Here is a 23,213-nt window from a genome sequence, read left to right on the forward strand (position 1 = left end):
TCTAAGGCTTTTGATACAGTTGATCATGCTATACTAAGGCAGAGATTGTCGAGTGTAGGTCTTTCAGAGCATGCAGTTGCATGGTTTGTTAACTATCTGTCTGATAGAACTCAGTGCACTCAATTTGATGGGCTTAGGTCTGTTAAATTGTCTGTCTTAAATGGTGTGCCCCAAGGCTCTGTACTTGGTCCTCTCTTATTCACTATTTATATAAATAATTTAGACAAAAATGTCCAAAATGCACAACTTCATTTTTATGCTGATGATACTGTTATTTACTGTTGTGCTTCATCTCTTACAAAAGCTTTCCAGAACTTGCAAACTGCTTTTAATACTGTTCAACATACCTTGTCTCAATTTAAGCTTATCCTCAATACTGACAAAACTAAACTTCTGGTGTTTTCTAAAGCAAGAAATAGACCCCTGAACCTTTCACCTATTACTACCTTTCAGGGCAAGGAGATTGAGGTTGTAACCTCATATAAATATCTTGGAATTTTGATTGATGATGGCCTCTCTTTTAAAATGCATATTCAACAACTTACAAAAAAATTGAAGCTGAAATTAGCATTTTATTTTAGGAATAAGGCTTGTTTTTCTTTTGAAGCCAGAAGGAGGCTAGTATCAGCTACATTTATGCCTTTACTAGACTATGGGGATATTTTATATATAAATGCTTCCGCTCAGTGTTTGAGATCAATTGACACCCTTTACCATGGCACTTTGAGATTTATTTTAAATTGCAAAACCCTTACGCACCACTGCACTTTGTATACCAGGGTTGGCTGGCCTTCTCTAGTCACTCGTAGGCTCAGTCACTGGTATACTTTTATTTACAAAGCCATTTTGGGTTTACTACCTTTTTATTTGGGCATTTTTATTGTTCAGAAATGTGGTGGGTACTCTCTTCGTTCGAGGGACTTTATCTTGCTAACTGTTCCAAATGTCCGAACTGAATTTGGTAAAAGGGCTTTTATGTACTCTGCGCCATCGTCTTGGAATGCCTTACAAAATACTTTTAAACTGGAAGAACTTGTCCCGATTGGTATTTTTAAATCACTGATGAATGATCTTGAGACTGATTCCCTGACCTGTCAATGTTTTTAATTTGCTGTTTTTGATTTTGTTATATTCTTTGTTAATTTTATGGTTTTTACTAGATTACTTGTAGTTTTTCATGTTGTTTGTCTAATTTTTGTAATGACTTGGCACTGCCTATCTTGGCTAGGACGCTCTTGAAAAAGAGATTTTAAATCTCAATGAGCCTTTCCTGGTTAAATAAAGGTTAAAAAAAAAAAAAAAAAAAAAAAAAAAAAGGGCTCTCCTATAGGGACAGCCAAATAACCCTTTTGGAACCATTATTTTTAAGAGTGTATCAAGCCAAAGTACTGTCCCTGCGGTAACACTTCACTCAATGCTGAAAGGTACAGTATAATGCAATATGATCCAGTTACAATGCATTATAAGACTTGTCATTAGTATGCCTGAAACTGTGGTCTATATGAGTTTGACTATGAAAACATCTATTGTTTTACAGATATGCCCTCTAAGACAGCCACGGGCACCATAGCCATCCAGGTCCAAGACTCCAACGACCACTGCCCCATGCTGGCTACTACCTATGAGAGCGTGTGCTCAGGAAAACATACGGTCAACGCCACTGCGTTCGACGAGGATGTCTCGCCCAATGGAGCTCCGTTCACCTTCACCGTGGTGGCTGAGGGGACACGTGGCAAATGGGAAATAGAACACATCAATGGTAAGAACAGTACAGGAACATTTACAGTGCTTTCAGAAAGTATTCACACCCCTGGACTTTTCCAAATTTTTTGGTGTTACAGCCTAAATTTAAAATTGATTAAATTGACATTTTTTTGTCACTGGCCTACACACAATACAGTACCCCATAATGTCAAAGTGGAATTATGTTTTTCGAAATTTGTACAAATGAATTAAACATTTAAAGCTGAAATGTATTGAGTCAATAAGTACTCAACCAATTTGTTATGGTAAGCCTAAATAAGTTCAGGGGTAAAAATGTGTTTAATAAGTGACATAATAAATTGCATGGACTCACTCCATGTGCAATAATAGTGTTTAACACTATTTTTGAATGACTATCTCATCTCTGCACCACACATATACAATTAACTGTAAGGTCCCTCAGTCAAGCAGTGAATTTCAAACACAGATTCAACCACAAAGACCAGGGAGGTTATCCAATGCCTCGCAAAGAAGGGAACCAATTAGTAGATGGTTAAAAATAAAAAGCAGACATTGAATATCCCTTTGAGCATGGTGAAGTTAATAATTACACTTTGGATAGTGAATCAATACACCCAGTCACTATAAAGATACAGGCGTCCTTCCTTACAGAGAGGAAGGAAACCGCTCAGGGATTTCACCATGAGGGCAATAGTGACTTTGAAACATTTACAGAGTTTAATGGTTGTGATAGAAAAAAACTGAGGATGGATCAACAACATTGTAGTTGCTCCACAATACTAACCTAATTTTCAGAGTGAAAATAATACAAATACAGAATAAAAATATTCCAAAACATGCATCCTGTTTGCAACAAGGCACTAAAGTAATATTGCAAAAAATGTGGTATAGCAATTCCATTTTTGTCCTGAATACAACGTTTTATGTTTGTCAAATCCAATACAACATATTACGGAGTACCACTCTCCATATTTTCAAGCATAGTGTTGGTTGCATCATGTTATGGGTCTTCTTGTAATCATTAGGGACTTGTGAGTTTTTCCGGATAAAAAAGAAACGGAATAGAGCTAAGCACAGGCAAAATCCTAGAGGGAAATCTGGTTCAGTCGGCTTTCCACTTTCCATACACTGGGAGATGAACTCACCTTTCAGCAGGACAATAACCTAAAACACAAGGCCAAATCTACATTGGAGTTGCTTACCAAGACAGTGAATGTTCCTGAGTGGCCGAGTTACAGTTTTGACTTCAATCTGCATGAAAATCTATGGCTATTTATAAATAAATAAATAAAATAAAACTGTGCCATCTGGTTGGCTTAAAATAAGGAATAAGTATATTTTAGCAATTACATTTACTTTTGATACTTAAGTATACTTTTGATACTTAAGTATATTTCAAACCAAATACTTTTAGACTTTTACTCAAGTAGTATTTTACTAGGTGACTTTCACTATTACTTGAGTAATTTTCTATTAAGGTATCTTTACTTTTACTCAAGTGTGACAACTGAGTACTTTTTCCACCGCTGTCAACAACCAATTTGACAGAGCTTGAAGAACTTTGAAAGGAACAATGGGCAAATATTGTGCGTTCCAGGTGTACAAAGCTCTAAGAGACTTACCGAGAAAGTCTCACAGTGGTAATCGCTGCCAAAGGTGATTCTAACATGTATTGACTCAGGGTTGTGAATACTTATGTAAATTAGATATCTGTATTTCATTTAAATCCATTTTAAAAACATGTTTTCACTTTGTCGATATAGGGTATTGTGTGTAGATTGGTGGAAAAAAATGTTTTAGTCCATTTTGAATTCAAGCTGTGACACAAAATATGGAATAAGTCAAGGGTATGAATACTTTCTGAAGGCACTGTATACACTGTCCATTGTCTAACTGTTTCTCACTAGGAAGAGGAACTAGACAATGATGTTTCTGCCCCCTTAACTGTTTGCACTAGCACTCAAACCCCTCAACCCAAAAATTATATTAAAACAAATTACATAAAAGTAAGAGTTTAACAACATAAATTAAGTTAATATGCACTGTAATGATGCAGTCAAACATTTCATCCATATTCATGGGGATTCATAGTATCTCTCTCTGTTTCTCTCTCTCTCCCAACATCCCTCCATATCCTAGGCACGACGGCTGTCTTGCGATCTACTGATGCGTTGTGGCCGGGTGAGTATGAGGTGAGGGTGGTGGTAGCAGACGAGCAGGGCCTGTCCTGCCCAGAGCCACAGGTGTTCAAGGTGGAGGTATGTACCTGTTTGGAGGGAGAAGACTGTGGCTCCAGGACTATCAGTTTACGCCAAAAGACCACCGATGCCAAAATTGGTACCCCCGCCATCGGACTGCTCATCTTAGCCAGCTGTGTTCTGCTACGTGAGTTGGGCTATGCTAAAGACACTCATATTTCACACACACAGCACACACACACACACACACACACACACACACACACACACACACACACACACACACACACACACACACACCTCACAAGTTTATTAGGAATACACATCAGTTCACATACGTAGATACAACACGTGCGCACACACACATTCATACTCACCCTGAAGTGTGTCTCCTTGTCTCTGTGTTTGCAGTGGTACCTCTGCTGCTGCTGTTCTGTCAGTGTAGAGGAGCCTTCGCTAACCAGTTCACTGACCTGCCGTTCGATGCCAAGGAATACCTCATATCCTACCACACTGAGGGAAAGGGAGAGGATAAGGTGATGCCTTCTTCAAGTTCCCATATTGACATTGTAACTATTTTGTCAGTTTATATGTCAGTTATGAGAGGTATAGCTATTATATGTAAAATATTCACAATTACAAACATCAACATACTGTATGTGACATACATATTCAATGCTTTTACGTTAATACACTATATGGCCACTATATACACTGCTCGTCGAACATCTCATTCCAAAATCATGTGCATTAATATGGAGTTGGTTCCCCCTTTGCTGCTATAACAGCCTCCACTCTTCTAGGAAGGCTTTCCACTAGATGTTGGAACATTGCTGAGGGGACTTGCTCCCATTCAGCCACAAGCATTAGTGAGGTCGGGCACTGATGTTGGGCGATTAGACCTGGCTCGCAGTCAGCGTTCTAATTCATCCCAAAGGTGTTCGATGGAGTTTAGGTCCAGGCTCTGTGCAGGCAAGTCAAGTTCTTCCACACCGATCTTGACAAAGCATTTCTTTATGGACCTCGCTTTGTGCACAGGGGCATTGTCATGCTGAACAGGAAGGGCCTTCCCCAAACTGTTGCCACAAAGTTGGAAGCAAGGAATCGTCTAGAATGTACAGTAATTGAATGCTGTAGCGTTAAGATTTCCCTTCACTGGAACTAGGGGCCTAGCCCGAACCATGAAAACAGCCCCAAATTATTCCTCCTCCACTAAACTTTACAGTTGGCACGTTCTCCTGACATCCACCAAACCCAGATTCATCTGTCGGACTGCTTCCAGAGGCAGTTTGGAACTCGGTAATGAGTGTCAAAAATGTTTTTACACGCTATGCATTTCAACACTCAGCGGTCCTGTTCTGTGAGCTTGTGTGGTCTACCACTTCGCGGTTGAGTCATTGTTGTTCCTAGACGTTTCCATTTCACAATAACAGCCTTTACAACTCTAGCAGGGCAGAAATATGATGAACTGAGGTGGCATCCTATGCTGAGCTCTTCAGTACAGGCTTTTCTACTGCCAATTCTTGTCTATTGAGATTGCATGGTTGTGTGCTTGATTGTATACACCTGTCAGCAACGGGTGTGGCTGAAATAGCCAAATCCACAAATTTCAAGGAATGTCCACAAACTTTTATTGTACGTAAAATACGTTATTTTAAGATTGTGTTGCATTCCTATGGTTATTTGAGATGTATCAACATGTCGGTTTGATTGTCTATTTGTTTTTTGTTTTGTTGTGTAGGAGGTGCCCCTACTCAGTATTCCTACGACCGTAACTGATGGAAGGGCTGCACTAGGAACAGAATCAATTCAGCAAGCAAACATCGCCACAAAATCCTCACATAATACTACAAACAATATACGTCAGAGCAGTGGGGTCTCCAGTGAGGACATGCATACACTGCGTCGGGAACAGAGCCACAGGCCCATGGGTATGGAGATGGACTACACCTATGGACTCCAGAATGGTGGAGGCGTTGAGGCTAATATGGGGCTGGGAAGCAGCACCATGCATTCCAGATACGCCACACACACCTCACATGTCAAACAAGACATCTATGAGGACATGGCACTCCCATGTGCTTTCCTGGATGGCTACTACTCACAGGTAAATGGTTGAACATCTTTGTTATGAGAGAAAATACTGTATTTCAATAATGCAGAAACTGTTGAAAATGTCTTATGACCACATTTGATTTAGGTCCCCAACATATACAACATTAGGTCTCGAGCATGTACAATGTGCAATCTAAGTTCTGATCACAAAAAAGGCACACGGTATGTCAAATGAGTCTATCTTATCCCCTCATGCAGAAAGTGGCATGTGCATCTCAGAACCCTCCACTGAAAGACAGTCAGTTGGTGTATGACTACGAGGGCCAGGGCTCTCCTGTGGGCTCGGTGGGATGCTGCAGCCTCCTGGAATCTGACTACGACCTCCAGTTCCTCAATGACCTGGGGCCAAAGTTCAAGACCCTGGCTGACATCTGCTCTCCTCCAAAACCTCAACCCAAACCCAGAATGGTGGAGCGCATCTTAGAGCCAAAACAACCTGAAATCAAAAGAGAGAGCATCGTCACCGCCAGCAATGTCAACATCACCAAATCTTCCGTTAGAAATGTCAATATCAACCAATCGTCCACCAGCACCAGCAGAGTCAATATCTCCCAAACACCTCCCACCAGTCCCTCTGCCACTGGGGTTAGTAACTTCTCTAACAGTCAGTCCGCCACTTTCCCACCGCCCCCTACCCAGACGATTCTGCTGCAGCAACAGCCTATGTACTACACCACCATGCAGCCCGTGGTGCAGCCCCTGATGCAACCCATACAGTATGTACTGGCTGATGGCGCCTCTACTACCAATCTAAAGCGTATTGTAGTGCTCAACAGTCCCCCTGTGTCTGGAAGCATGGGAAGTCTGGGAGGCCTTGTCATCCAAGGCAACAGGGTTATATCAGAGACCTCCACTAGCCCCATCAGTCCCAGTAGCCCAGGAAGCCCCACCATGCTGGGGCTGGGTAGTCCCAGAAGTCCTGGGTGGATCCAAGGCTCCCAACCCAGAGGTGGCCTGGGTGGTCTGTCTGTAGTGGGGCACAGCCCTGATGGTAATTATGTTTACATGGAAAGGCAGGTTAATGTAAGTGGAGAGCCACAGGTGGGGTCTGGGGTCCCAGGTGTACCTTCTCAGGGCAGTTTGCCCAGGGGTGCGTTCCTGGTGAAGGAGGCTGCTCCCCCTCAGGGGGTTTTAGGCCTGGCAGCCCAGGGTGTGGGTGGGGGTGGTGGAGGTGTGTATGGCGTTATGCCAGGACACACCTTTACAAGGGTGAGGCAGGTTGGGGGTGGGCCTATTGGGGTTGGGCTGGCTGGAATGGGGCCAGGGAGGGTAGGGCAGATAGTTATAGGATCGCAGGAACTCCCAATGTGGGTGCCACAGAGCCCCCCAGGGGGTCGCTGTGGACAGAGGGAGGGGGCAGCGCCAACAGGTGAATCTCAACCAACTCCGGTTACTGTTGAAATACCAGAGTCATTTGAGTCAGTGGCAGAGATTGAGAGGAAACTGGTGTTTGAGGGCCATAGTGAATCAGGTGAGCAAATAGAGGAGGAGGAAGAGGAGGAAGAGGAAGAGGAGGAGGACGAAGAAGAGGAACAGCAGGAGGAAGAGAACGAGGAGGAGGAAGAGGAGCCTTTAGAACAGACAAAAGAAACAGCTGTGACTGAGGAAGAACCCGTAACTTTAGCTTTGGCCTCAGAGCCATCAACAGAACAGGTTGAGCCATCTGAGTCACTAGAACACAAACTAACAGACCAATCCATTGAGTCAAGCCATCCAACAGAGGAAGATACATCAACTCAATTAAATGAAGTCTCTGGAGCTCTCAATGAAGAAGGCCTAGTTGACTCTGAGGACCAGCTGTCCGATGAGGATGTGTCCATGGTAGTCGAGGCCTCCTCAGAAGAAGCTTCCATGTCCGAATCAGACATTATAGATTTAGTTGGTACAGATCAGCCAACCGAGGATGAAGACTTTATAGATCTAGTTGGTACAGATCAGTCAGCCGAGGAAGAAGACATAAATCTAGTTGGTACAGATCAGCCAGCAGAGGAAGAAGACATAAATCTAGTTGGTACAGATCAGCCAGCAGAGGAAGAAGACATTCTAGATCTATTTGGTACAGATCAGCAAACCGAGGAAGAATCAACAGAACTGACTCTGGAGGAGGAAGTGGTTTCAGAATCGCAGGAAGTTGAGCTGACGGTGGATCCAGTCACTAACGGTCAACTAGAGAAGGGTATTACTGAGACAGAAGAGATGATGGTATCAGAAGCACAGCAAGATCAGGTCCCAGTTGATGACATCACTAATAGCCAAGAGGAGGGTACAGCTGAGGCGGAAATTATGCCACAGCTTCAGTTAGATGTGCTCACAGTAGATAGCCTAACAGATAACCAGAAAGAGGAGGGGAAGGCACCTGAAGAAGTTTTCTTAAAATCAGAATTGCTCATAGCAGCTTACAGTGCACTTGATGGCCAAGAAGAAGAGGGCAGTCCTGAGGAGGAATTGGTGTCAGAGTTGCAGCTGAATCAGCCAATATCACATAGCGTCACTGATGTCCAGGAGGAGGGAAGTCAGGGAGATGAGGAGGCAGCGCTGAGTGCTCAGATAGGAGAGGTGAAGGGAGAGATGGAGGAAGAAGTGGAGGAAGAGATGGAGGGAGAAGAGGAGGAAAAGGTGGAGGTGGAGGGAGAGGTGGAAGAAGAGATGGAGGGAGAGCTGGCGGGAGAGCTGGCGGGAGAGGTGGAGGGAGAGGTGGAGGGAGAGGTGGAGGAAGAGGTGGAGGAAGAGGTGGAGTCTTCCCAGGTGACAGAGGAGGAGGTGGAGGGAGAGGTGGAGGAAGATATGGAGGGAGAGGTGGAGGGAGAGGTGGAAGAGATGGAGGGAGAGCTGGCGGGAGAGGTGGAGGAAGAGGTGGAGTCTTCCCAGGTGACAGAGGAGGAGATGGAGGGAGAGGTGGAGGAAGATATGGAGGGAGAGGTGGAGGGAGAGGTGGAGGGAGAGGTGGAAGAGATGGAGGGAGAGCTGGAGGGAAAGGTGGCGGGAGAGGTGGAGTCTTCCCTGGCGACAGAGGAGGATACCTCTGTGGTACAGATTGAAGCATTTGATGAGTCAGCACCAGAACAGGAGTACACAGAGGTAGATCAGGACATAGAGACATCAGAAGAGACTGAAACACTAGACTCAGAGAACATAGAGGACATACCAAGCCGGTTTACTACAGGCCTGATGCCAACGTCAGGTGATGGATTGATAGAAGAGGGCACTGTTGTTAGGGAGAGCCAAGTTTCTGTTGATCAAGATTTATCTGGAGGCGCAGACTTAGTGACTGTGGAGGGTGAGGTGGAGTCTGTTGAACTAGTGGCAGAAGAAGCAGTTTGTTCAGTCCTAAAGGCTACAGGTGATGTAGAGGAATCTGAAGAAGAGGATGACGAGGTGGGAGAGAGTCTGGTCACCTCTCGTCAAATCGCTGAAGTCAAAACACTAAGAGTAGAAGTAGACGATAGTGAGAATGTAGTAGGAGAGGAGATGGAGTCTGCTGTTGAGACAGTTGAGGAAGTAGAGGCTAGTGCTGACCAACAAACAGAGTCCACAGTAGCTACAGAAGAGGTTGAGTCCCATAGCGAAGAATTGGCCGAGGAGCTTGAGGTGACCTCTTCAACACCAGAGGCTACAGGTGAGATTGCTGTTGAGACAGGTGAGGCTATAAATGCAGTGGCAGGTGCAGCAGTGGATGATACAGTAGTGGAGGCTGCAGGTGAGACATTAGGTGAGGCAACAGGTGAGGCCGCAGGGACGGCTGGTGGGTCAGAACAGGCCCCAAAGCCATTGGCTTTATCTTTCCGTAACAAATTCAGGATGGGCTCCAAGAAAGAATCTACTCCCAAGAGTCCCAAGAGTCCAAAGAGTCCCACAGCAAAGTGCAAACAACAGTGAGAGCTCTTTGCACTCACAGCCATAATGTGGAGAGGATATTTTTGTATATATCTGACTTTCTGTTTATAGGTTTTTGTTCATTGGTTTTGCTTCACAGGTTTATGTTTGTCAGTCATTGGTTTCTCAATCATAGATTATATTTTATTTTTAAGCAGAATGTTGGGTCTTTCAGCTTTTGTGGTTCTGGTCAAAAGTAGTGCACTGTGGCGCAGCGGTCTAAGGCACTGCATCTCAGTGCAAGAGGCTTCACTACAGTCCCTGGTTCAAATCCAGGCTTTATCACATCCGGCTGTGATTGGGAGTCCCATAGGGCGGCACACAATTGGCCCAGCGACGTCTGGGTTTGGCCAAGGTAGGCCGTCATTGTAAATAAGTATTTGTTCTTAACTGACATGCCTAGTTAAATAAAGGTTCAATAAAAAACATAGGAAGCCATTTGAGACACTGTGGTCTGTGGTTCTCATAGGTGTCATATAATATCATATCAGTTGTCATTGCCCTTGGGGAATTGAGAAAATAACAATAAAACAAACATGCAGAAACCTGCAGAGCGACATCACACATTCACCACAAAACTCTCTAACCATGAGTCAGGAAAACAGCACACCCACCTATTACCAGACTGTCATGTTTTATTTGCAAATACTCTGATAAACTCTTTTCCATACCTTTTAACACCTTTATACATCACACCGTCTCTTTTATAGTCTGTTCCTCCCTTTTTCCTCCATAGTTTCCTACTCCTGTTCTAATAGCTCCTCTGATGGTTATGACAGGGCATGGCAGGTTGAAGAAGCCAAATGTATTTATTTTCAATGTTCTGCAGAGTAGTGAACAGGCAATTACTGCTTTATGAACCAACTTTCAGAACTTGGCAGATGGGAAATATAGATCAGTTTTTTTCTGTTTGTAGGTTTTTGTTCATTGGTTTTGCATCACAGCTTTGTGTTTGTCAGTCATTGGTTTCTCAATAATGGTTGACCTTTTATGTAAAGCAGTATGTTTGGTCTTTCGGTTTTTGTGGTATGTGGTCTCATTTCAGCCTTTACTACAAAGTCAATGGGTGTCAGCTTTTTTCAAACAGAAACTACTTAAACATCATTACTGTAAATCACAAGACAGAGTGGGGTATGTTTAGATACAAGACTGCGCTTGTATGGGGGAAAATAAATGTGAAAAATAATACTTGTAATGTACGATTTAGCCTGCATCATCATATACTATAGCACTGGGAATCACTACACAGACACCAACACAGACACCATTGTTTTTGTTAACAATGATGGAATGCCAACGATGGTTTGATGTTTGAAACTTCTGACGTTGAATGTTTTGTTTCCTTTTTTTAACAAATATAATAAATGAAATAAATTGTCTGAACATGCTTATTAAATAAATGTTTTGGTGGGGGAAAAAAATATTTATTAGTGCGTATTAATCTCTTTACAGCCAGTGGTTTCTCTCGGTTGTCAGTTCGAGCTCAATAAACTGCTGAGTGTGTGGATATGTCCCAAATGGCACCCTATTCCCTTTATAGTGCACTACTTTTGACCAGGGCCCATAGGGCTCTGGTCAAAAGTAGTTCACTATATAGGGAATAGGGTGCCGTTTGAGACAAACTACCTGTGGTCTGTGGTTCTCATAGGTGTCATAAAAGATCATGGATATTTTGATTCCCCTCAGGGCAGTGAGAAGAGAAGCAGTAAAACAAACATGAAGAGACCTGCAAGATGTCTTCCCACACACCACAAAACTCTCCAACCACGGGCCAACAGATACTTCTCAACAGCACACGCACCTGTTACCACAGACTGTCCTGTTTTATATGGGAATACTCTGATAAAAAGGTCAAAAGTATGCAGAAGAGTTTAACACCTATACAGTGAGGGAAAAAAGTATTTGATCCCCTGCTGATTTTGTACGTTTGCCCACTGACAAAGAAATTATCAGTCTATAATTTTAATGGTAAGTTTATTTGAACAGTGAGAGACAGAATAACAACAACAAAAAATCCAGAAAAACGCATGTCAAAAATGTTTTAAAATGATTTACATTTTAATGAGGGAAATAAGTATTTGACCCCTCTGCAAAACATGACTTAGTACTTGGTGGCAAAACCCTTGTTGGTAATCACAGAGGTCAGGCGTTTCTTGTAGTTGGCCACCAGGTTTGCACACATCTCAGGAGGGATTTTGTCCCACTCCTCTTTGCAGATCTTCTCCAAGTCATTAAGGTTTCGAGGCTGACGTTTGGCAACTCGAACCTTCAGCTCCCTCCACAGATTTTCTATGGGATTAAGGTCGGCAGACTGGCTAGGCCACTCCAGGACCTTAATGTGCTTCTTCTTGAGCCACTCCTTTGTTGCCTTGGCCGTGTGTTTTGGGTCATTGTCATGCTGGAATACCCATCCACGACCCATTTTCAATGCCCTGGCTGAGGGAAGGAGGTTCTCACCCAAGATTTGACAGTACATGGCCCTGTCCATCGTCCCTTTGATGCGGTGAAGTTGTCCTGTCCCCTTAGCAAAAAAACACACCCCCAAAGCATCTTTCCACCTCCACGTTTGACTGTAGGGATGGTGTTCTTGGGGTCATAGGCAGTGTCGTGTCTTTGGGGGTACCATTAAATGGAAGATATGTTTATCAATTAGCTCCCTGTAATTATTATCACGCGATTAAACTGATTAATCGTTTAATTGTAATTAACTAGGAGTTCGGGGCACCAAGGAGAATATTCAGATTACAAAGCTATAATTTTCCTAATATAACTTTCCTGTACTATAATATTCTATTCTATTATAGTATAGGCAGATTATCTTCTAGTTTAATTGGTGTATTTTACCTCTAGTCCAGTCTCATCCCAAACGTCGTAAATTATTGTATCTGCACGAACCCAGTCTTTACTAAAATCATCCATACATCAATTGTCTTAAAATCATTTATTTACTACACTAAGTAATTAACAGAAAAACATACAAACAGTAATTATCGTCACAAATGATTGGTATCGGAATGTGCCCTACTGGCTAAACAGGCAGGTCAGCCTGTTGAACAATGGATCATAAAAGGTCGGCTGAGAAGTTACACAGGGTTCATTAATATTAACAATTGACAATTGAAGGCTCACTCATTCGGGAACAATTTCAATCAATATATATTTACGCTCAGTGTGTCGTTCTGATTCTTGTTGGAGAGTAGTTCTGTTGGGGAGTTTTGTCCGCGTTCTCTCTCTCTCTCGGTTAGAATGGATCTTTCAGAGCGACATTCATTAATGTCGTCATAGAATGGTTGTTTCGTTGGTCTTCGCGTTCGATGATATAATTTACTTAGCTGCAGACTAATAATTAATATCAAAGACTTGTTCTTATTCTGTCGGTATCAATAGTCTAAAAGTTAACCACGTGGTATGGTTCACTTTCAGTAGAGGAATTAGATGGTAGAACCTATGTGGCCACGGAGTGTAGGCCTGGTCTGGGTAAATGTAAATCAGGGGGGTGTTTTATAGTGCCCATAGAACAGCTTGTCAAATGACGCCTGGTCCTGTATGGGTCCCTGGGGACGTGCCTATGACTGAGTTAGATTTGGTTACAGAAATACAATTCTATCACATTACATCAGTACAATAGCATCTCAATGTCTTACAAAAGCTTTATCCTTATTAATACATTCTATACACCCATATGATGCAAGTCTTATGCTGAGTCTATTATATAAACAGTTTTATGGTAATATGGCTATATTGTCTCTTCTGAGTATCACAAAATTGTACCAAGCGGATCATTTCGTAGCTGGATTCTTCACCAATCTTCCATACCTTCTCCAGAACACAAAATGTCGCTTGGCTCTCCAATTCTATGAGTTGGAAGAATTTCCTTTGTCTCTCTATGGGCCATGTGGCCAGAGACTCTCCTGGAATTTTAGAGTTTTTACGACCCTTTACACACAGGGTCGATTGGGGGGGGGGGGGGGGGGGGGGTTGGGTGGTGGTGCAACAGGGAGGGGGTCAACTGTCCTCCCTGTACCAAAAGAGGCCAACGTCATGACAGCAGCATTCCTCCTCCTCCTCCAAACACGGCGAGTTGATTTGATGCCAAATAGCTCCGTTTTGGTCTCATCTGACCACAACACTTTCACCCAGTTGTCCTCTGAATCATTCAGATATTCATTGGCAAACTTCAGACGGGCATGTATATGTACTTTCTTGAGCAGGGGGACCTTGCGGGCGCTGCAGGATTTCAGTCCTTCACGGCGTAGTGTGTTACCAATTGTTTTCTTGGTGACTATGGTCCCAGCTGCCTTGAGATCATTGGCCAGATCCTCCCATGTAGTTCTGGGCTGATTCCTCACCGTTCTCATGATCATTGCAACTCCACGAGGTGAGATCTTGCATGGAGCCCCAGTGTCACGTCCTGGCCAGTATATAAGGTTAATTGTTTTGTAGTTGGTCAGGGCGTGGCAGGGGGTATTTGTTTTATGTGGTTCGGGGTGGTGTGTTTTGTCACAGTTGTTGTCGGTGAATGAGGACCAAAACGCAGCAGGTACGTGAATGCTCATCTTGATTTTTAATTATCTTTCAAAACGAACATACAAAATAACAAAAAAACACGAACGATCAACAAAAACAGTCTGGTAAGGCACAAGGCGAAACACAGAACAATCACCCACAAATCACACATACAAACACACCCTAATATATGGAACTCTCAATCAAAGGCAGATAGACAACACCTGCCTTCAACTGAGAGTCCCAACCCCAATCAACCAAACATAGAAACACACAACCTAGACTAACCATAGAATACTAAACATAAACCAAAACCCGGAATTACTAAATCAAACACCCTTTACACAAAACACACCACCCCGAACCACATAAAACAAATACCCCCTGCCACGCCCTGACCAACTACAAAACAATTAACCTTATATACTGGCCAGGACGTGACAGTACCCCCCCCTTAAAGGTGCTACCCCAGAAGCACCTTAACAAAAAATAATCCCAAGCAACACCAACAAAAAGTCCCCTTTTCTAAAGGGAGGGAAGGGAGGGTGGCTGCCGTCAACGACGGCACTGTGCTACACCCCCCCTCCCCAACCCACCTATTTCTGGAGGTGGCTCTGGCTCCGGCCGTTCCAGGCTGTCGGGCCACTCTGGCAATTCGGGACAGTCTGGGCAGTCTGGCCACTCCGGCAGTTCAGGGCAGTCTGGCCACTCCGGCAGTTCAGGGCAGTTCAGCGCAGTCTGGCCACTCCGGCAGTTCAGCGCAGTCTGGCCACTCCGGCAGTTCAGCGCAGTCTGGCCACTCCGGCAGTTCAGCGCAGTCTGGCCACTCCGGCAGTTCAGCGCAGTCTGGCCACTCCGGCAGTTCAGCGCAGTCTGGCCACTCCGGCAGTTCAGCGCAGTCTGGCCACTCCGGCAGTTCAGCGCAGTCTGACCTCTCTGGCGACTGTTGACTGGCGGGCAGCTCTGACGACTGTTGACTGGCGGGCAGCTCTAACGATGACTGTTGACTGGCGGGCAGCTCTGACGATGACTGTTGACTGGCGGGCAGCTCTGACGATGACTGTTGACTGGCGGGCAGCTCTGACGATGACTGTTGACTGGCGGGCAGCTCTGACGATGACTGTTGACTGGCGGGCAGCTCTGACGATGACTGTTGACTGGCGGGCAGCTCTGACGATGACTGTTGACTGGCGGGCAGCTCTGACGATGACTGTTGACTGGCGGGCAGCTCTGACGATGACTGTTGACTGGCGGGCAGCTCTGACGAAGACTGTTGACTGGCGGGCAGCTCTGATGAAGACTGTTGACTGGCGGGCAGCTCTGATGAAGACTGTTGACTGGCGGGCAGCTCTGATGAAGACTGTTGACTGGCGAGGCTGGGTTGACGCACTTGTAGCCTGGTGCGTGGTGCTGGTACTGGGTTTACCAGATTATGTACACGCACCTCCAGGCTAGTGCGGGGAGCGGGAACAGGACGAGTCGGACTGGGTTGACGCACTTCCGGGTCCGCACGAGAGACAGGAGCTGGAAACCCAGGGCTATGGAGGCGCACAGCCGGTCTAGATCTTACCTCCTGCACAACCCGCCTTGGCTGGATGGAACTAGTAGCCCTGTACGAGCGGGGTGCTCGTACAGGGCAGACTGGGCTGTGCAGGGGCCTGATGGTAGCCGTGCGTAGAGCGGGAGTTGGGTAGCCTGGTCCTCGGAGGCGTACCGGCGACCAGATGCGCTGCGCAGGCATCCTCCTACCAGGCTGGATGCCCGCTCTAGCACGGCACCTGCGAGGGGCTGGAATAACGCGCACCGGACTGTGCGTGCGTATGGGTGAGATAGTGCGCTCCTCAGCGAAACATAGCGCTCTCCACCCCATACGCTCCTCCATATAACCACGAGTAGCTGGCTTCCGGCTCTTCTTACGCCTAGCCAAACTACCCGTGTGCCCCCCAAAAAAAAATTTCTTGGGGGTGCCTCTCGTGCTTCTCCTTCAGCGCGTACTTTGCCTCGTACCACCGCCTCTCTGCCTTGGCTGCCTCAATTTCCCACTGCGGGCGTCGATAATCCCCAGCCTGATGCCAGGGTCCGGCCCCGTCCAGAACTTCCTCCCAAGTCCACTTCTCCCGCCAGTCCAACTCGAACTCCGTCTGCTCCTTCCTCTGCTGCTTGGTCCTTTGGTGGTGGGTGATTCTGTCACGCCTGTTGTCGGTGAATGAGGACCAAAACGCAGCAGGTACGTGAATGCTCATCTTGATTTTTAATTCATCTCAAAAATGAACATACAAAATAACAAAAAACGAACACTCGACAAATAAACAGTCTGGTAAGGCACAAGGCTATACACAGAATAATCACCCACAAATCACACATACAAACACACCCTAATATATGGAACTCTCAATCAAAGGCAGATAGACAACACCTGCCTTCAACTGAGAGTCCCAACCCCAATCAACCAAACATAGAAACACACAACCTAGACTAACCATAGAATACTAAACATAAACCAAAACCCGGAATTACTAAATCAAACACCCTTTACACAAAACACACCACCCCGAACCACATAAAACAAATACCCCCTGCCACGCCCTGACCAACTACAAAACAATTAACCTTATATACTGGCCAGGACGTGACACCCAGGCCGAGGGAGATTGACAGTTCTTTTGTGTTTCTTCCATTTGCGAATAATCGCACTAACTGTTGTCACCTTCTCACCAAGCTGCTTGGAAATGGTCTTGTAGCCCATTCCAGCCTTGTGTAGGTCTATAATCTTGTCCCTGACATCCTTGGAGAGCTCTTTGGTCTTGGCCATGGTGGAGAGTTTGGAATCTGATTGATTGATTGCTTCTGTGGACAGGTGTCTTTTATACAGGTAACAAACTGAGATTAGGAGAACTCCCTTTAAGAGTGTGCTCCTAATCTCAGCTCGTTACCTGTATAAAAGACACCTGGGAGCCAGAAATCTTTCTGATTGAGAGGGGGTCAAATACTTATTTCCCTCATTAAAATGCAAATCAATTTATAACATTTTTGACCTGCGTTTTTCTGGATTTTTTTGTTGTTATTCTGTCTCTCACTTTTCTTTGTCAGTGGGCAAACGTACAAATCAGCAGGGGATCAAATACTTTTTTCCCTCACTGTATACTAAACTTTTTTATCTGTGGGTCGGCCTCTGAACATTGCAACCTACTGAATATAGGCCTCCCCGGTGGTTTATCACTAACCAACATGAGCTATAAATGCTTTGGCTTCATCTGCAGGCAAAATGTAAGAAGATACTGTACTGTATGACAGTAGCTTGACACATTACAGTACACTAAGCCTCTCTATCAATAGCCAAGAGAGGAGAGGAAGTATTGGAACAGGAACATGTTATAAAATAACTTTGAAAAGTCGGGATTTATCTAGGGCCTTGTTTTCTTATTAATTCTTGAGGAGTCAATCTGTTGTCTTCAGGAAAGCATTTTTTACTTCAAGAGCTGAACTTGTACTTCTACTGTGTATGCTAGAGTATCCTCCAGAACCTGGATGTAGGTTTGTGTCGTATTTGAGATTGGTATGAAGTACTATGAATCTCTGTTTGTTTGGCAGTGATGTGTTTAGTGATAGACAGCAGCTACTTTTGATAACATTCTGCAATGTAATGTAATTTCACCTAATGACAGGTAAATCTGGGTCTGGGAATTGAGGGAACGTGGTTTGTAATTCTATCTCCAGGTTAATTAAGGTGACATTTATATCCGCTCCTGGATTGGACCCATGCATTGTTGTTCCAGGTTAGAGTAATCTGGATTCTTAGAAGACTGGCACCTACGTTATTCTATTACCCTCTTCCCAATCACATTTTTATAAGATGGCCACAAAGCATGATTTGTGTGTGAGAGTTACTGATTCCCTCATTATTGACTTAGTCAATAGATGCAGGCACCGGCCTCTCTAGTCAGGCACCGGGCCGGGGGGGGGGGGGGGGGGGGGGGGGGGTCAGTGTATAAAGGTACCAGATAGGGGTGTGTTGCCCAATTCTATGCCAGTCAGTCAGTCAGTCTGTAAGTCTATAGGTCTGCCTGTGTTAGAGCCGCCAACCAGTTATCGCAAATGGACAGTTCACTGCTCTGTGTGCTGTTAGCCGCTGCTGTCCTACTCTGTAGCGCCGCCCCAGTGGTGAGTATGTTTGGGCGTCTGTCTGTCTTTGTCAGGGGTCACTGTCTATAGGTCTGCCTGTGTTAGAGCCGCCAACCAGTTATCACTCCAAATGGACAGTTCACTGCTCTGTGTGCTGTTAGCCGCTGCTGTCCTACTCTGTAGCGCCGCCCCAGTGGTGAGTATGTTTGGGCGTCTGTCTGTCTTTGTCAGGGGTCACTGCACCATTCAGTGTGGGCTTGTCAGGGCATGTTGTCAGCATGTTGTCAGGGCATTTAACTGATAAACAATAACTGATAGGGTTTGTTAGCTGTGTAAACGTACAATATTAGATCATAAAAAGTCATACCTAGAATATGAAACATTTGCGCAGTTGTTTGTGTTTGAAGTTGAGATATTAGATGCCAGTGTTGGGGAATACTGAACTACATATAGTTAAATTACTAGTTTAACTACATTTTGCAGTAGAAAAAAAAACATATTTTACTTTCTTGCCATGTAGAGATGTACTTGTACTTTTTTGGGCTAAAATAAAATAAAAGGTGAAGTAGACAATAATTTCTCTATTTTTCGCCATCAGTGCATAACTGTCACTTAAAACACAGTTTTTGTGTTAAATCAGCCAAATTACACGTTCTGTTAACATCTGAGTCCAGAGTGATCTGTTCTTGCAATTTGTAGTGTATGACATTTCAAATTTAGATATAATATACCACAAAATAGTTTAGATGATTTGAACTACTTTTTCACAGTAACTTTAGTTAAGTATATATTTCTTAAGGGTAGCTTAACTTCCTCCAGTGTGAAGTAATTGGTAGCTTGGAAAACTATATTTTCAGAGTAGCTTCCAACACTGTCAGATGCTATCAGCATCTTAGAGTGTGTGTGTGTGCGTGCATTACAGGCAGTAGTGTTTACCATCAGTGTGGGATGGAATGCAACGCGGTCAATGACCTCACATCCCCACTTGTTCTCTCTGGTCCACATCCACACTTTGACCTTCTTGTCCTCCAACTACACTGGAAATGACTAAAATTAGCTGGAAAAAGTAGTCCTCATTCTTTCCTCCCCCATTTTACATGGGAGCACTGGACAAAGTTCCTAGGCTTACCTACCATTTTCTATCCTCAAAATCCAAAGCTCAGACATTACAAAATGGCAGTTTTGTAATGTCAAACTTGTCAGATACTTTCATAATTAGAAAGTCAAACCCATATTCCAAGCCTGTTTCATGACTGGTTTTACCTTGTGATAGAACCAAATAAACAATATTAAGGCCAAGTGTTGTGATTACAACTGGTTAAATGTTTGTAACCATTTCTATAGCTATTATTTGAACTCTACCAGCCTTGTCTGACCAATAGAATGCCTTGTCTGCCAACAGAATGCATTACTGTAGGTTACTGTCTGTCTACTACGGTATGTATTTCTAACCCTGTTGGCAGAGTTGTCCCTTATTTCATAAGATTGCAGTATGCTGCAAATACAATATTACTGCAGTAATTTTGCAGTGCGACTGCAGTTTTTATTTTATTTAACGAGGCAAGTCAGTTAAGAACAAATTCTTATTTACAATGAAGGCCTAGGAACAGTGGGTTAACCGCCTTGTTCAGGGACAGAATGACACATTTTTACCTTGTCAGCTCAGGGATTCGATCTAGCAACCTTTCAGTTACTGACCCAATGCTCTAACCACTAGGCTATCTGCTGCTCAGTAAACTGAAGTTATTCTGCAATTACTGCGTCCAAAATACCACAGTCAACTGCAGTTAGTGCACTTTCAAAACTGCATTTCTTTTTTGTAAGGGGTGTTGTGTCTGGCTGGCATAGGCACATGGGTATGCTAATGCTGGGCACCAACTGATAGCCAAAAAGTAACACCGAACTTTTAACTGTCTGGCCAGCCATGGGTGTTTATATTTGTGTGGTCAGTCTTCTCAATGTCCAGGATGTTGATTCTAGTGTTTGTCTTTGTAAACTAGGTCCTGTGTTATGTGTATTGTTAGTTATGATTGTGTTGTGGTAAGTCTTGAATGACTGTGATACTGTCTGTGTGCAGTGTGTGACGGTTGGTTTGTGGTCCAGCCAGTTTATGGATTGTATTAGTTATAACCATGGTTGTGGTTTGTGGTCCAGGACAGGCACGGTGAGTCAGACACTCACTGCCCATTGATGGTTAAGATTTTGGATGCGGTGAAGGGTGTTCCAGCAGGCGCCGTGACACTGAGTGTCTCCCGACGAGTCAATGAAATGACCTGGGCACAGGTTGCTAGTGGGTATGTATGAGGATGCACCACTGTTTGGGTAATGTTGTTAACTTACTTATTTAAACTAATATAATATGCATTCAGAAAGATTTGTTAACCAATTTCATAATGAAATGTTATGCTTCTAAGCTATAAAAGTGTAACCTGTGACACCCTCTCTCTCTTAGAGTGACAGACTTGACAGGGGAGGTCCATAATCTGATCTCAGATCAGGACTTCCAGTCGGGGGTGTACCGAGTTGAGTTTGACACTAAGGCCTACTGGAAGTCTCAGGGAACCACACCTTTCCATGAGACTGCTGAAGTGAGTACAATCACCAACCTTTAACCCTCTCACTGCTCTCAGAGACCTACAAACTAAGGTTGTGTAGCATGATGTACTACAGTACACTCTTAGAAAAAAAGGTTCCAAAAAGGTTCTACGGCTGTCTCCAAAGGCAAACCCTTTTTGGTTCCATGTAGAACCTTGTGTACAACCTGTGTAGTAGGCCAGACAGCGGACATTTGTAACTCAGTAATGTGCCTAAAGACTAGATTACATCTAGAAATACACCAGTTTTTCCCCATAGATATATTACCCAACATGGAAAGTAGACAAACCATAAACAGTTGGACCTAAAAATCTGAGACAAAATAATTAGCTGGTTAAAGGGAAAAGAAAATAACAGAATGTGACAATATCCCTCCTTCCATTATGAATTATATGAAACGCCATGATGTGATTAAATTGTTTGCGACAGCACACTGGCTTTGACCTGTATCAATAACTTTTTGTTTGCTACTCAATGGAAATAATTTGTCCTAAGTGGAAAGAGTTCATAGACCTAGTTGGACAAAAGTAAATCGGTCTTCCTGGATATCAGTCTGTGGGAGAGAATTCATAGAAGTAAAACAGCAGTACAAACTGATGTGTCGTGTGTACAGGTGGTGTTCGAGGCCCATGCGGAGGGACATCGTCACTACACTCTGGCCCTGTTGCTGAGTCCCTTCTCCTACACTACCACGGCTGTCGTGATGAAAGCACATGAGTGACACACACATACACACACAAAATACACACCTGACCAAGCTTAACAAATAAAGTGCAGGTAAAGAACTGACTGAGCCTTCCTTTGTTTAACATACAATGCCACACACATTCACCAACATACTCATATTCCAGACATTCATCGTTGTCTAACTACACATAGCGTGACAACTGTCTGCACTGATCTGCTGAAGGACGAGGGTCTCGTATGAGTACCAGCCACCTGTCGGAAGGTAATTTACATTCATGGATTAGTTCAGTTCCCTTCTATAGGCTACTGTGTAGGTTAACTAAGGTAATGAATAGTGGTGAAGGTTAATCAATGAGTAGCGCATACCTAAAGCCTAGTTACTGTATAATGCAACTTGTTAAGTACAGTTGAAGTCGGAAGTTTACATACACTTAGGTTGGAGTCATTAAAACTAATTTTTCAACCACTCCACAAATTTCTTGTTAACAAACTATAGTTTTGGCAAGTTGGTTAGGACATCTACTTTATGCATGACAAGTAATTTTTCAAACAATGGCTTACAGACAGATTATTTCACTGAATCACAATTCCAGTGGGTCAGAAGTTAACATACACTAAGTTGACTGTGCCTTTAAAATGTTTTGAAAATTCCATAAAATGTCATCATGGCTTTAGAAGCTTCTGATAGGCTAATTGACATAATTTGAGTCAATTGGAGGTATACCTGTGGATGTATTTCAAGGCCTACCTTCAAACTCAGTGCCTCTTTTCTTGACATCATGGGAAAATCAAAAGAAATCAGCCAAGACCTCAGGAAAAACATTTTTAGACCTCCACAAGTCTGGTTCATCCTTGGGAGCAATTTCCACTTTTGGAGAAATGTACTCTGGTCTGATGAAACAAAAATAGAACTGTTTGGCCATAATGACCATTGTTATGTTTGGAGGAAAAAGGGGGAGGCTTGCAAGCTGAAGAAAACCATCCCAAACGTGAAGCACGGGGGTGGCAGCATCATGTTGTGGGGGTGCTTTGCTACAGGAGGGACTGGTGCACTTCACAAAATAGATGGCATCATGAGGGAGGAAAATTATATGGATATATTGAAGCAACATCTCAAGACATCAGTCAGGAAGTTAATGCTTGGTTGCAAATGGGTCTTCCAAATGGACAATGACCCCAAGCATACTTCCAAGTTGTGGCAAAATGGCTTTAGGACAACAAAGTCAAGGTATTGGAGTGGCCATCACAAAGCCCTGACCTCAATCCCATAGAACATTTGTGGGCAGAACTGAAAAAGCCTGTGCAAGCAAGGAGGCCTACAAACCTGACTCGGTTACACCAGCTTTGTCAGGGGGAATGGGCCAAAATTCACCCAACTTATTGTGGGAAGCT

General features: G+C 43.9%; 2 protein-coding genes across 3 annotated transcripts in view; both read left to right on the forward strand.

Annotated features, from left to right (window-relative positions):
- The window catches only part of si:ch73-74h11.1 (uncharacterized), a 28,948-nt gene extending 17,614 nt beyond the window's left edge, over positions 1–11,334 (forward strand). The window contains exons 10-14 of the mRNA XM_014123213.3: positions 1,538–1,759; positions 3,865–4,110; positions 4,335–4,459; positions 5,665–6,030; positions 6,237–11,334. Of these exons, the coding sequence (XP_013978688.3) occupies positions 1,538–1,759; positions 3,865–4,110; positions 4,335–4,459; positions 5,665–6,030; positions 6,237–9,914 (4,637 nt within the window). The 3' untranslated portion in view covers positions 9,915–11,334. The remainder of the gene's footprint in view (positions 1–1,537; positions 1,760–3,864; positions 4,111–4,334; positions 4,460–5,664; positions 6,031–6,236) is intronic.
- Positions 11,335–18,424: 7,090 nt separating this feature from the next.
- On the forward strand, positions 18,425–21,923 carry ttr (transthyretin (prealbumin, amyloidosis type I)). Of its 2 annotated transcripts, none has more exons than XM_014123263.3 (4): positions 18,425–18,578; positions 20,694–20,833; positions 20,992–21,127; positions 21,748–21,923. In XM_014123263.3, the coding sequence occupies exons 1-4, from the start codon at positions 18,513–18,515 to the stop codon at positions 21,853–21,855; spliced, it is 450 nt and encodes a 149-aa protein (XP_013978738.1). In that variant the 5' UTR covers positions 18,425–18,512; the 3' UTR covers positions 21,856–21,923. The 2 variants fall into 2 exon arrangements, with proteins under 2 accessions (XP_013978738.1, XP_013978737.2); XM_014123262.3 differs by lacking the exon at positions 18,425–18,578 and adding an exon at positions 18,587–18,735.
- Positions 21,924–23,213: the final 1,290 nt, after the last annotated feature.

The sequence above is a fragment of the Salmo salar genome, chromosome 10 (genome assembly GCF_965601325.2).
Source record: "Salmo salar chromosome 10, fSalSal1, whole genome shotgun sequence".
NCBI lineage: Eukaryota > Metazoa > Chordata > Actinopteri > Salmoniformes > Salmonidae > Salmo > Salmo salar.